This window comes from Lampris incognitus, chromosome 2, assembly GCF_029633865.1.
Source record: "Lampris incognitus isolate fLamInc1 chromosome 2, fLamInc1.hap2, whole genome shotgun sequence".
Classification (NCBI taxonomy): Eukaryota; Metazoa; Chordata; class Actinopteri; order Lampriformes; family Lampridae; genus Lampris; species Lampris incognitus.
The window spans coordinates 114,453,741-114,467,747 of NC_079212.1; the positions used below are offsets into that span (position 1 = coordinate 114,453,741).

Here is a 14,007-nt window from a genome sequence, read left to right on the forward strand (position 1 = left end):
CCACCTCTCCATTGATTTCTGTCAATTTCCTCCTATTACAACCCCCTCTTTTCTTGGTACCCTTCCTCCCTGTTACCTTACATTGTAACAGTCACATCAGCTCCGAAAAAAAATCCTACAACTTTACAGGCAGCTCAAACTGCTCGGGGACATCCTTGGAAAAAGCGCATTGGGCAGAATTGAAGGAGATGATCACCGGAGCACAAACATCAATTTACAACTTTATTTTGGCGTAAACAAGTTGATGTTGTCAATACTGCTGCATCTCCATCTGAGTCGGGCTCAGTTTGCATTATACAGGAGGCATAAATTGTTTTGTGTCTTTCAGTGATGGTCTCCTTCAATTCTGACGCTGCTGAGCTGTCTGATGCCATCTGTAAGCGAGGCACGTCGCTCTCTAACACTGCCTCTCTCGATCTATCCCTCTCTCACGACTTTGTAGCTCATCAATCAGAACTGGTCTACCCCTCTTTCCCCTTAACTCTGCTCAGCTTCCATTCCACAGCTGTTTTAACCTTTATCTGTCCCTTTTCTTTGAGATCATTCCCTTTCTCTCATTGCTTTTATGTATGTTACTTCATCACGTCTACCAACAGATGTGCTGCACATCCTCTTCTTTATTTCTTCTAATCCCCTTCCTTCATTCATTTATCCCCTTCTATCTACATCTCTTATATCCTCCTCCTCTCCCTCTATTCATTCCAGTCAGTTCCACTGGAAGTCATCCTCTCCCTCTCCCACCCTGCCCTCCAAATCCCATTTATTATGTCATTTACACCCTGGTATTAAGATTTATATTTGGGTAATTAATCTGCATCTGTTTGAAGTGTAAATGCATGTGAGATGCACTGCGACCTGAATGCAATCAAATTAGCCACACTATACCTTCGGAGGGCATATCTGCAATCTGATCTCAGCAAACGCCAGCCAGCTGTAAATACATTCTGTACCATGTGTCCATATTAGCAAGAGGGTCGCACCTACATGGTACATGCATCATCTCCATGGCCAAATGTAACAATGTACTGGAAGCCACTCAACACCTTGCTTCTGAAAGCAGTGTTATCTCAACATCCACTACTTTCCATTTTGCAAAGCACCCTTATGCTTTGCAAAGTTTCATTATCACTGAGTCTAGCCAATACATTTTTTTACTAAGCACTATATTTCTATATGTCACCTTATTTTCTGCCTTGTCCATTCGGCAACAACTCCATACCGAACCATTCTGGGAGAGAGCTCACTCCTCTGTTGCTCTTCCTGAAATTATTCCCTTTTCTTTTCTGGGACTTTTTTATTTCGAGTTTTTCTTCATCCGAATCGAGGGTCTAAGGATAGGACGTGCCATAAAGCTCTTTGAGACTGAAGCTAGAGTTGTGGTCTATATTAATGACCTCGACATGGCAAACTTTTCAGGCTCACTGGATTTCAGCAAGAACTTCCCCCACGACTCATCACTCCTTTCTCTTATCACTGAAGTCGCATTCAAAACCGGTTGTGAACAGAACGGCAGTTGCCTCTGCCTTGAGTTTTGCACAAAATGACCCCCGTCCATTGACAGAAAAAATAAATACAGGCTGTAAAGTAATGTCACCTCTGATGACCCTCCACCTGTCAAAACAAATTTGACAGGTGTTGTTTTGACAACTGGGTAGCGTAGTGGTCTATTCCGTTGCCTACCAACTAGGGCTGTCACTTTAAGAAAAAAACATATTCGATATTCGTGGCAGAATTGTACCCATATTCGAATTTGGATTCGAATTTCCACGTAAAAAACGGTCTTTAAAATGGCAAGACTAAAAATAACCCGTAATTTATTGACCAGTAATTATTTTGATCATGCGTTTTACCATTTGTATCCACAAGAAGGGACAAGCAGACAGACAACATATTTCGGTCGAAATAATTAGTGAAGTTTAATGCAAATTATGAAGTCAAATGTTGCCATATTTTCAAAAACAATTACCACAGAGTATGCTTCTCAAAAAGTAATAATAATGTCAATAATCCTCACGGCAATTGGGCTGCATTCAGCGCTGCCATGGCAATGTAACGTAGGCTACTAACAGAACGTGGCCTATAAGTAGCCTACGCAAGCCCACCAAACTAAATAACTAAAATAAATAATAATAGTAATAATAAAATAAAAAATAGTGGGTTATGTGGCCTTTGTAAATACGATTATACATAGCCTACACATAGGCCTAACTGGACTGGGAGGCTACAAATTATTCACCAGGAATATCAACTGGTTAACGTGTTCAGTGTCAAGAGCGGAGCGCTTTTTGTTAACAATATTCCCAGCTGTGGAAAAGATTCGCTCAGAACGCACTGATGTCCCGGGAACACTCAGCTACTTTCTTGCAAGCTGCGCCAGGTGGGGATATTTTGCGCTACCCAGCGTCTTCCACCATAGAAGAGGATTGCTGTCTGCTGGCATCGTTGTCTCTCTTCGGCAGGACCACATCTCTTGGTGCAGTACATTGTCTTGGTGGTCTCTCGTCTCGCCCCTTCCCTTGTATGTTTCTCCAAACAGATCGCCCATTGCCGTCAGGGCCGTTTTTCGTGCATGAGTGTCTGAGCTTAACGAATGCTCATCTGTCCCACTTTCAAATCTCACGGCCATTTCTTCTTTAATGTTTGCGTGCACTTGGTCCTTCTGTTCCTCTGATAAATGCATTAAACTATGAAAGCGGGGATCCAGGTATGCTGCTTTATTCAATAACATGAATGTTGCTTGATTATTTTTTTCATAACGCTTCCTCAAATCTGTGTCGATCTTTGCAGTCATTTCCCTCAAGCTGGGCATTGCATTAGTGGGTGAGCCAATTTGACACAGTAGTACATGCTGTAAAGGCAATACAGCAGAAGCTGAGGGATATTTGTTAGTTGACAAAGCCTCAGTCGCAATCTTGAACGGTCTAAGTATTTCACGCATCTGTTCGACCATGGACCATTCAGTTGTGGTTAGTTCGAGATTTGACCATTTTTTCTCAAATATTACAGCTGCAACAGCTGCCTGTTGTTCCGATGCCCTGCAGATCATTTCATATGTACTGTAACGTGCATGGATAAGAAGACACGCTGGCCGCTGGCTGGCGGGTCTGACCCTTTAGTCGAGCAGTTAACGATGCCTCCTGCGGTGCGGGCGATACGGGTTCTCTTCCCGGCCGCGGCAGTTCCTGTGGTTGCGTTGTCCCCCCGAATTCGCTACATTGGTGTCAGAAGTGGGATGGAGCGACCGTAAGGCCATCGGAAGCGTAGGCGCCCTGAGGCGTGAAGGAGCTGATATGCTATAGGTTGGTCGTGGAACTATGGTATGCTAGTTCACGCTCACATAGTTTGCATATTACCTTGTCCTTGTTTTCAGTCTTTCCATTTACAGTCCAAAAACCAAAGTGTTTCCAAATCGCACTCCTAAGATTCTCTGGAGTGACGATCTTTATGGTATGCTGGTCATCGGGCTCGTTGTTGGCAGCACCAAATTCCTCCATTTTCTCGTTTCTGGCTGCAGCCTAGGCCTACGTTTCCGCTCCATGGACTTATGGGTAATGGACTTATGGGTAATTAGAGCTGGAATTCTTGCCGTAGCCTACTTTCGGCATTTTTGACATTGATTAATTAATAATTTTAAAGTACAATCAATGTATTTATTTATTTATTTAATTCGAATTTCCCCATTTACGTTCGAATCTCGTGTTTTTATGCAAATTCGAAATTAAATTCGATATTCGAATATAATGTGACAGCAGTACTACCAACACAGTGATCGTCAGTTTGAATCCCTGTGTTACCTCTGGCTTGGTCGGGCATCCCTACAGACACAATTGGCCGTTTCTGCGAGTGGGAAGCTGGATGTGAGTATGTGTCCTGGTCGCTGCACTAGCGCCTCCTCTGGTTGGTCGGGGCGCCTGTTCAGGGGGGAGGGGGAAATGGGGGGAATAGCGTGATCCTCCCCACACACTCCGTCCCCCTGGCGAAACTCCTCACTGTCAGGTGAAAAGAAGCGGCTGGCGACTCCACGTGTATCGGAGGGGGCATGTGATAGTCTGCAGCCCTCCCCCGGATTGGCAGAGGGGATGGAGCAGCGACCAGGATGGCTCGGAAGAATGGGGTAATTGGGATACAATTGGGGAGAAAAAAGGGAGAAAATTCCTCAAATTTTTTTGTTTTGTTTTGACAACAGATGAACTTAGCACCCCCCTATCTATTTGTCTGCTTACATAGGATGTATGTATAAGATACAGTTAGCATGTGGACAGAATTCAGACAACAGCAACACACATAATGATGGGTTTGGGTGATGGGTTCATCTGTTACATGGACGGCATATATCTACAGCTACATGTAACATTTTGGTACCAGTTGTGAATGGAGCCTATGACCACTTCCTTCCCTCTCATTCAGTGTTTATTTTACTGCAGAGAAATACAATGAAAAATGCCCACCAACAGATTTTTTTTTCTGTGACAAAAACAGGACAATAACTTATTTAAAACTTGTTGTAAACAAAAACAGTTTCCTTAAAGTTTTGTTTACAACAGCAACTTCTGATTTAGTTATAAAACTTTTCATCTGACCGTTGACTAATAATTTTCATGTGGTTTTCATCAAGTAATTAACACAAAGCCTTTTTATGTTGATTAAAAACAGGTTCAGTGATGCCTGTCTGACTGTTTATTTATATGTATTCTGGTATGAACTAAAAGCTAATTATTTTTTTTGTGCTCATATTCATCATGGAAAAAAAAGTGACGGGTGAATATTTTTTCACCATATTTTCCATCAACGAAATTAAAACGACCCCCCCCCCCCAAATCAATTTCTTACCGCCTTATACTCCATCACCTCCATCTGAAGACGTGCTATCTCAGCGCGCAGGGCGCTGATCTGTTGGCTGGTCTTGTCCTGGTTCACCACCACCTTGTTTTTGATGTTCCTGCCCGGTTGGCGTACTTCAAAGTGTTCAGTGTCTCCATGAAGTCCCGGTCTGATGGACTGACACAGGCGATCATCACCGTAAGACTGGAGAGCATGGAGACGGAAGAGTTAGAGATGGAGCCGCCGTTTGTGTGTTGCGTGAGAGTGTGTGTGGTGGGGGTTATCAATTTTATCAATATTAAGGACTATTAAAGATTTTCTCTATGTAATGTATATATATATGTGTGTGTGTGTGTGTGTGTGTGTGTGTGTTGGGAGTTATGTCACAGCATCAATTTTATCATTATTAGGTATATATTGGAATGTACATGCTGTGCTCTTTTTGTATGCAATGTATTTACAAATATATTTGACTAGTCTGAGTTATTACGATTATCAATCATTTTTCTCTGTGTAATGTGTGTGTGTGTGTGTGTGTGTGTGTGTGTGTGTGTGTGTGTGTGTGTGTGTGTGTGTGTGTGTGTGTGTGTGTGTGTGTGTGCACGCGCGTTTGTACCTGTTGCCTCCCAGTGAGTCCTGTAGTAAGCGAGTGAGTTTTGAGTCTCTATAGGGAACATGGCCACCTTTCTTAGTCTGGTCCCCAAGAGCACTTATCACATTACCCAGGGCAAGCTAAAAAAAAAAACACACACACATGCATGCATGCACGCACGCACACAAATCATCAAATACTTGTTACCATTATTTGACATGCTGACGTCAGTCAAGATAGGAACTATATGATAACTGTGTCAAGATAGGAATGAACTGGGCATCTGGGTAGCGTAGCGGTCCTATTCCATTGTCTACCAACACGGGGATCGCCAGTTTGAATCCCCATGTCACCTCCGGCTTGGTCGGGCGTCCCTACAGACACAATTGGCCGCATCTGCAGGTGGGAAGCCGGATGTGGGTATGTGTCCTGGTCACTGTACTAGCACCTCCTCTGGTCGGTCGGGGCGCCTGTTGGGACTGGGGGGGAAGAGTGATCCTCCCACATGCTACATCCCCCTGGTGAAACTCCTCAGTGCCAGGTGAAAAGAAGCGGCTAGCGACTCCACATGTATCGGAGGAGGCATATGGTAGTCTGCAGCCCTCCCCGGATCAGCAGAGGGGGTGGAGCAGCGACCGGGATGGCTTGGAAGAGTGGGGTAATGGCCGGATACAATTGGGGTAGAAAAGAGGGGAAAAACCACACAAAAAAAAATAGGTATGAACTATGTTACATAACAAGCATGAAACTGCCCAGACCCACGGCGCACCTGTACTGCAGGCGTAGTTGTAGCAAGGCAGTGTCCATTAAGAAGGGGGACAACGGCAGACGTCCCTCTCAGGTCGTCCATGAGTTACTAAGAAACCACAATTTGCAAATGGACACACACACACACAAGCACTATGTAGGCATTTCCATTCATTCTTACCAGTCCACAGTTGATAGAGATGCCCTCACGGGCCCTTTCTCCTGTGGCCCCTGTGCGTTTAAGCCTCTCGGAGCCAGCTAAGTCAACAAAATGAAACTTAGCCATGAGTGTCTCATACTCTGGCTGGGCGAGGGGGCTTGAGTCCACACCATTTATCTCCCCATTCTCTCCTCCCCCATTCTCCTAGAAGATGAAGGGAGAGGGGGACACATTAGATATGCAATGAGGATAGACAATGAAATGAGATACAACAATAGTTCATGAGTTTTTAGTTTCTCACACTCAAGGAACTATTTCATATCATCGACTAACCTTGTCAATGCTTCCTTTCTACTGCGAAATCGGTTTTGTGATTTTAAGTTCGTAAACTTTTAAAGAAATGAAGAAAGCCACATTATTTTGTCATTGTATTCTTACAATGAATTGTATTCATACAGTGAATGTGTTCTCTTCATTTAACCCATCCTATTGTATAGGAGCAATGGGCAGCTACAGCGCCCGGGGAAAAACTCCAGTTCTTCTTTCAATTGCCTTGGCCAGGGGCACAGACAGGAGTATTAACCCTAACGTGCATGCCTTTTTGATGGTGGGAGGAAACCGGAGCACCCAGAGGAAACCCACCCAGACACAGGGAGAACATGCAAACTCCACATAGAAAGGACTGGGATGGCCTGTGGTTCGAACCCAGGACCTTCTTGCTGTGAGGCAACAGTGCTAACCACTGGGCCACCATGCCACAGTTTGTAAACTTCAAGCTATTCCTGATTTATTCCTTCAATCTTCTTTGCTTTCCATTCTTCCCAACATTTTTTTTCGACCCCTCCTTCATTTCCCTTTTGCTGCTTCCCTCTATCCCTCCATCCTCCCATTTGTTGACAGACTGATCTGACAGAGGTGGGTGGTGAGGAGGTCATGATACCTCGACTCCCTCCAGCCATGTCTCCCGTCTTTCACTCATCTCTCTTTACCCTCCTCCAATACCCATTTCCTCCCTCTGTCTCTCCATCCCCACCCCCACCCCCTGCTCTCTTTCTCGCTCTCTCTCTCTCTCTCACCAGCTGAGGCTGCTGGCAGACTCTCATCTGACAGAGGTGGATGGTGAAAATGGCGTGAGAACGGGAGCTCTGGGCGTTCATCTGGGTGCTGGCTGTGGTGCGGGACAGAGCGCCCAGCCTCAGACACTGCAGCAGCTGCAACAAAAACATGACGTGGGTGGTAGCTCATGTTTTTCAGCAAAAATATATTCTTAATATCACATCATAACATCACATTCTTAACATCACATTCATAACATAACATCCCATCTTAACATCATATTCCATCATAATTCTGTTATCTTCTTTTAATGTTGTGTTCTGTAAATTGTGTAAACACAACATCCATTGCACGTTGTCTGTCTTGGGAGTGAGATACCTCCTCTGTTGCTCTCCCTGAGGTATCTTCCTATTTTTTCTCCCTGTTAAAGGTTTCTTTTTTAGGGAGTTGTTCCTTATCTGATGTGAAGGTCTAAGGACAGGATGTTGTGTCCCTTGAGGCAAATTTGTAATATTGGGCTATAAAAATAAAATTGACTTGACTTGACATCAATTACTATCAGTATTCATATATCTACACATATCTACATATACTATATATATATCAGCAGCTGATGAGTGTGTGACGCACGAAACAAGCTTGTACTGCTATGTATTACAAGTTTTTTTTTCCTACATCTATATTGATATTCCACTCCTCATTAGTTGAGCACTTTTATCAACACCATTGACGGTTTCCAAAAAAAAAAGGCTATATAAATATAAATATATATAATGAGAGAGAGAGAGAGAGAGAGAGAGAGAGAGAGAGAGAGAGAGAGAGAGAGAGAGAGAGAGAGAGAGAGAGAGAGAGAGAGAGAGAGAGAGAGAGAGCGAAAGAGAGAGGAAATACATGGTCTAAAGCAGTGTTTCTCAACCGGGGGTCCGCGGACCCCTAGTGGTCCGTGGTGTAATTGCAAGGGGTCCGTGAAAATAAAATATCTTAAAAAAAAAGATCCTATGACATTTATAGAAATAGGATTATTTTACTCTACCTAAACTATAAAGGGTAACAGGACTTTTTTCTCTAATTACATCTGTTTCACAAGTGTAGATCTCGCTCCCGTTTGCATTGTTAAAAGTTACCGCATAAAAATTCTGTTGTTACATATATCTGAAAGTTACTGAATACATATTCTGTTTTGTTACATATATCTGAAAGTTACTGCATAAGAATTCTGTTTTGTTAACTATATCTAAGTTACAACTGAAAGCTCTTATTTTTGCCCCAGAGTGAATAAATGCTATAATGCAATTTAAAATGCAGTTTCTACTGTTTCTATCAAATTGCAACCCCCCTCCCCCAAGATCAGGTGGAGGGGTCATCAGGGTAGATCAAAAATACCCAGGGGGTCCAGGACACCAAAAAGGTTGAGAACCACTGGTCTAAAGCTTTTCTTTTTTTTTATTATTCAACAAAAGTTTAGAAAAAATACTGTTTTACATCTGGTAATGGATGATAAATATCATTATTGATAACTGAGAAACATACTGCCCTGTTTATTAACACTTAATGTCTCCTCAAACGCACCTCCTGTTCCGAGTGTACCAATCTGGAGGTGACTCCAGTGGTGTAGATGCTACCGCTGCCATCCTCATGGATCTTAATGTTGGATTTCCTGCTCCGACTGTCCAGATCTCTGGTTCCATCAAACAAATCCAGGATCTCTTCATTGTACAACTACAATAAACAAGAAACTGAATAAGGAACACACTCTTGGACCCAGGTGCGGCCTGTTCATATGGGCAGGTGGGGCAGCGCCCCACTAAATAAAAATCATCCACCAAAAAACATAGTTCCTCCTCATAAACTCTTTCTGTGTTAATACATCATAATTTACATTGCAATAAATATTACCTAGTTTTTGTGCAATAAATGAATCAAGCTAATCAACAACTTTTGATATTTGAAAGTTAAAATCGCCATTTCAGTGATTTGGTCTGAATTTAGTGCGTTGCACAATATTGGGGCAGGAGACCTCAGTGCCCCGCTTTCGCTGGCAGATTTAATATCGCGCCTTGTGGTCAAAGATGGGAACTGCAATAAGCGCCAATAGAGGCTCACTGGGGCAGAAATGAGTCTGCCCTATGTAACGGGGCAGTCCTATGCTGTTCTATGCTGGTCAGCCTGCTGCACGCCCGTCACTCTCATCAGTAGCTCTGCGTTGTGTTCTAGTTGGGTGGGGCCCCAGGTGTTGTGGGGGGCCCTCAGTCTCTCATCATCATCATCATCATGATCAAGGAAGGAGGGGGGACACACAGGACTCTATTTGGCCCACCTTGCCATTTATTTTGGTTTCAAACCCTTCGACAAACGTCCAGTCCTCCAGCGGGAGCGGTGTTTCTTACGGACGTGGGGGTCGAAGTTCAACCACTGCCCGGACTTCACTCGTGTGCATTAGAAGGAGAAACCGTCCACGGGACTCCGATGTAAGAAAGGATAAACAAGTATTTTATCCCACAGCTTGCAGTATCTTCTTACAGGGATACTCAAGGTTACGTTCTCCTCAACCAGCAAAACTGTCCTACCGTAAGAAACACGTGTGGCTCGGCTCGATCGCTGCTTGAGACTCCTCCCACAAAACAAAAATGGCCTCTCCCGCGTTCCCTCTTCCGTGTACCCACAAGACCTCTCTCTTAAAGCGACAGTACACGTATATGACGGTCGTTGTAAAACATACATAAAAGTAAATAATGACATAAAATAAAATGTAGTAAACACAAATAACATCACACAGACAGGATTTGGTGATATTTCATACTCAAACAAAATAAAATAAAAACATTAATTTTAACCTGGTTACACCTACTCAAGTACTCTGCAGCCCTCTACTGTTTTCTTGAGTTAGTCCACATGTTTAGACTACTGCAGAAATGGCAACCAGCATTGTTGCACCTGCTATGTATAACAGTGTAAATTTTATTTTAAAAAAACGGTTTGAATGACTACAATTACAAGACAAGTTAGTAATTAAGCAGCTTGGCCCTGATAGACCAGACATTAATATTACTCAGCGAACAAAGGAAAACCTACAACAGGACATTTTCGTGAACATGGTATGAAAAGACAACATGGTTATGTGGTTGCTCAACACGGAATACAGTATTCTGTTTCCCGTTCCTATTGTTCCAGTCATCTGTAGCAGGGTCAGCACAAGGAGATATGTGGATTAACACAGGGCTAAGTGATTTGAGGCACTTTTCAGAACGGGCTGAGAAACACGAGTCAAGCAAAGCAAATTTACATTGTGCTATGAAACTAGCCATGCTTGGTCAAGCTAACAGCAGCACAGCTTGACCAGAGCTACCATGTGAGTATGCGGAATCACAATAAGGAGGTGGACAAAAACCAGCACATTCTGTCAAAGCTTATAGACTGCATAAAATTCTGTGCAGCATTTGAACTAGCCCTTGGAGGACACGACAAGACCAAATCATCCAATAACCCTGGCGTCTTCCATGGCCTTGAGGATTTACTTTCGTCATTGGATACTGCAATGCAAGAGCACCTAGAAAAGGCACCAGTTTTCAAAGGTAAGTCCAAAAGTATCCAGAACGAGCTACTCAGTTGCAGGCTAGACATAATGCAGGGATATATTATACAGGACCTGAAAAACACAGAATTCATGTCAGTGCAGGCTGATGAAACGACAGATGTTTCTACAAACTGCCAGCTCATTGTATTCCGTTACATAGACTCAGCTAACAGTGTAGGTACAGGAGAGATTTTTTTGTTTCAAATCAATTGATGGAGGCACGACTGCAGAATCAATCTGCAAAGTGCTTCTGGAGCAGCTGAATGTGGTTTGATCACTGGAGACGGAGATGGACAGGAATAGGCGAATAGCGCAGACATATGATGGGGCTAGTGTAATGCGAGGGGCAACAGGTGGAGTGAGGAGGAAAATTCAGGACATTTATCACAACGTATATTTCATACACTGTTATGCACATCAGTTGAATTTGGTGATGCAACAGGCCATATCCTCGATAACGGCAGTGCGTTGCTTTTTTTCTGATATCAGTGGCTTTTCAGCCTATTACTCATGTTCTCCGAAGAGAACTGCTATTTCGGACAAGATTGTAGTGAGGGGGCTACCGCGCGTGTCACAGATGCGTTGGAACTTTCATAGCCATGCTGTCAGCACAGTTTATGAGAACAAGGATATTTTTCTCAAATGCTTCAACGCTATTCAAGCATCTCAAGATTTTGACTCACCCACAGTCAGAGAGGCTTAAGGTTTCTGTGGTATGCTGGTGGATAAAGAATTTATTTTTTTCCTAGAATTGTTCCACCAAATCATGCCCCGGGTAGACGCACTCTTTGCACGGCTTCAGAAGAGAAATATTGACGCTGTGCAAACACAGTCACAAAAAACTTTGTTGATGCTATTTCAAAAGTTTGCGACTCTGTGCCTTCTCTTTGTGCTTGACAAATTGATACTGATGCAGGGTCTAGACAAGAGAACGTTTGAAACTCGCAGCGAATGGCATACAAGGTGTGTGACACAGTAATTTCCAACACGAGGGATAGGTTTGCTTTTACTAGGCACTTACTTGGCTGCGGCTATCCTGTTTGACAGTGAGCGTTTTCCTGATACTCAAAAGACTTCCCCACAGGAGCATTGAGAAAGGCAGTTGATGCATATTCAATGTTAAGCAAACCACGTCTGCAAACAGAACTTTCACTCATATACGAGAACTCTCACTTCAGGACATGCAGCAGTGCAATGGCATTGTTTAATTTTTTTCAACAATAACAACTTACAGGATGTGTTTTCAGAAACTCTGAAACTACTTCGCATTCTGATCACTACACCCATGATGACCACGGAGTCTTAACGATGCTTTTCCACACTCAAACGAACAGACATTTCTCAGAAATACCATGTCACAGGACAGACTAAAGGCATTGGCAATGTTGTCAATTGAAAAGCGACTGACGCATAACATCCCTGATTTCAATAAAGCTGTGATTGATAAATTTGCTCATCTGAAAAATCGGTGTGCCAAGTTCTTGTATAGGTGAGGTGACAGGTTGGGACTGTGACATGACAGCGTATATAGTAGGGCTATTTTATTCACTTCTGTATATCATTGTCTTATGCTCATGCACTTGATAATTTTTTTTCTATGTTTGTTTCAGCTCCCAACAAACATGCCATTTTCATTTTGTTTTCTGTGCTCATCAGCCCAAGTTAAGAATAAACTGAAAAGAGGAAGCAACTGTCTGTCTCCTGATCCTATTTCTTATTCAATTCAGTTCATTCAATTCAGTTGAATAAGAAATTGGATCAGGAGACATCAATTTGAAACTGTCATGTCCTTCTCATAATTATGAAAAATTGGAGTAAGCTATTTTTAGACGTTGCTTTAGTTTATTGTGGGTGGCTTTTTTTTGTCGCTTACACACGAGTTAAAGGATAGCCTATTGTTCATCTTTGAAATGTGTTGGCTACTGCGGCGTTATGAGTGCTGCTGGCCGGTATGTTTACAGGTATGTACTGTCTATTCTCTAATATAGTAATCATTATACTTAATTAATATAAGTATTTAATATACTTAATTATTAAAATAATGATATCAAAAGTGGGCATGGCAAGCGATTCAGGAGCTGGAGCCAGTATCTGCCCCACTAGTATTTATGGCCACACGCCGCTACTGCGTGGACCCACACATTTACACAGACAGTAATTATCAATGAACATTCAGCACAAAAGCAAATGCAGATATAGCAATAGGATGTTGCATGATTTTTTTTTTTTGCATGAGTAGCCGTTACTTCTGCACGTTTGTGTGCTTGTGAGTGAGTATGCGCATAAAATTAGGATGTGAATGACCATTGACATAATCATTAAAAATGACTTTTTAAGGATTTATTTAGATTTACATAATTTACATTTCCACTGTTCCCACAGCCGTGCAGAGTATTCATTTCACACAGCTCTCTGACCTGAGAGGTCAAAATTAAGCCACTCAGAAGCCAAAGAGGGCAAGGGCCAAAAAGGCCAAGCTACAGCTCGGTTGTTTCTTCCAACTATATGTACACATACATCTGTTTGCCATCAACACGAATAACCTCTGTGACCCGACAACCTACGGATGAACAAACAAGCCAGTAAAAGCAGGCAAAAAAGCAGTAAGAGTAAAAGGGACAGGAAAACATTAAGAGACTATGGTTGACAATAGTTAAAGGATATGGTAATGGTTAAATCTCTATCAGCATAATCAGGGCCCTCTGGATGTTGTTGTTACAGTGCAGCCCACATAAAGAATGGAGCACACACCGACCCACCTCCTCGCTCACACACACACACACACACACACACACACACACACACACACACACACACACACACACACACACACACACACACACACACACACACACACACACACACACACACACATTTGTCTGCCCTCAAAGCTCCCACAGACATTTGCCTGCCAGGCAGCTCAGGGGCCAATTATTACTTGTCATATTAGCTCATGGCTCCGACACAAATATCCCTGCCCCCGTCTACTCTCCCTAAATATCTTCCCCACCTTCCGTCTCATCCCTTTTATTTATCCCCCACATACTAGCTGATAGG

At 43.0% G+C, this 14,007-nt stretch overlaps 1 protein-coding gene across 1 annotated transcript in view; it reads right to left on the reverse strand.

Annotated features, from left to right (window-relative positions):
- kif21b (kinesin family member 21B) overlaps window positions 1-14,007 on the reverse strand; it is a 117,210-nt gene that overhangs the window by 53,486 nt on the left and 49,717 nt on the right. The window contains 6 exon segments of the mRNA XM_056301305.1: window positions 4,831-4,943; window positions 4,946-5,025; window positions 5,438-5,553; window positions 6,342-6,506; window positions 7,397-7,531; window positions 8,946-9,095. Of these exon segments, the coding sequence (XP_056157280.1) occupies window positions 4,831-4,943; window positions 4,946-5,025; window positions 5,438-5,553; window positions 6,342-6,506; window positions 7,397-7,531; window positions 8,946-9,095 (759 nt within the window).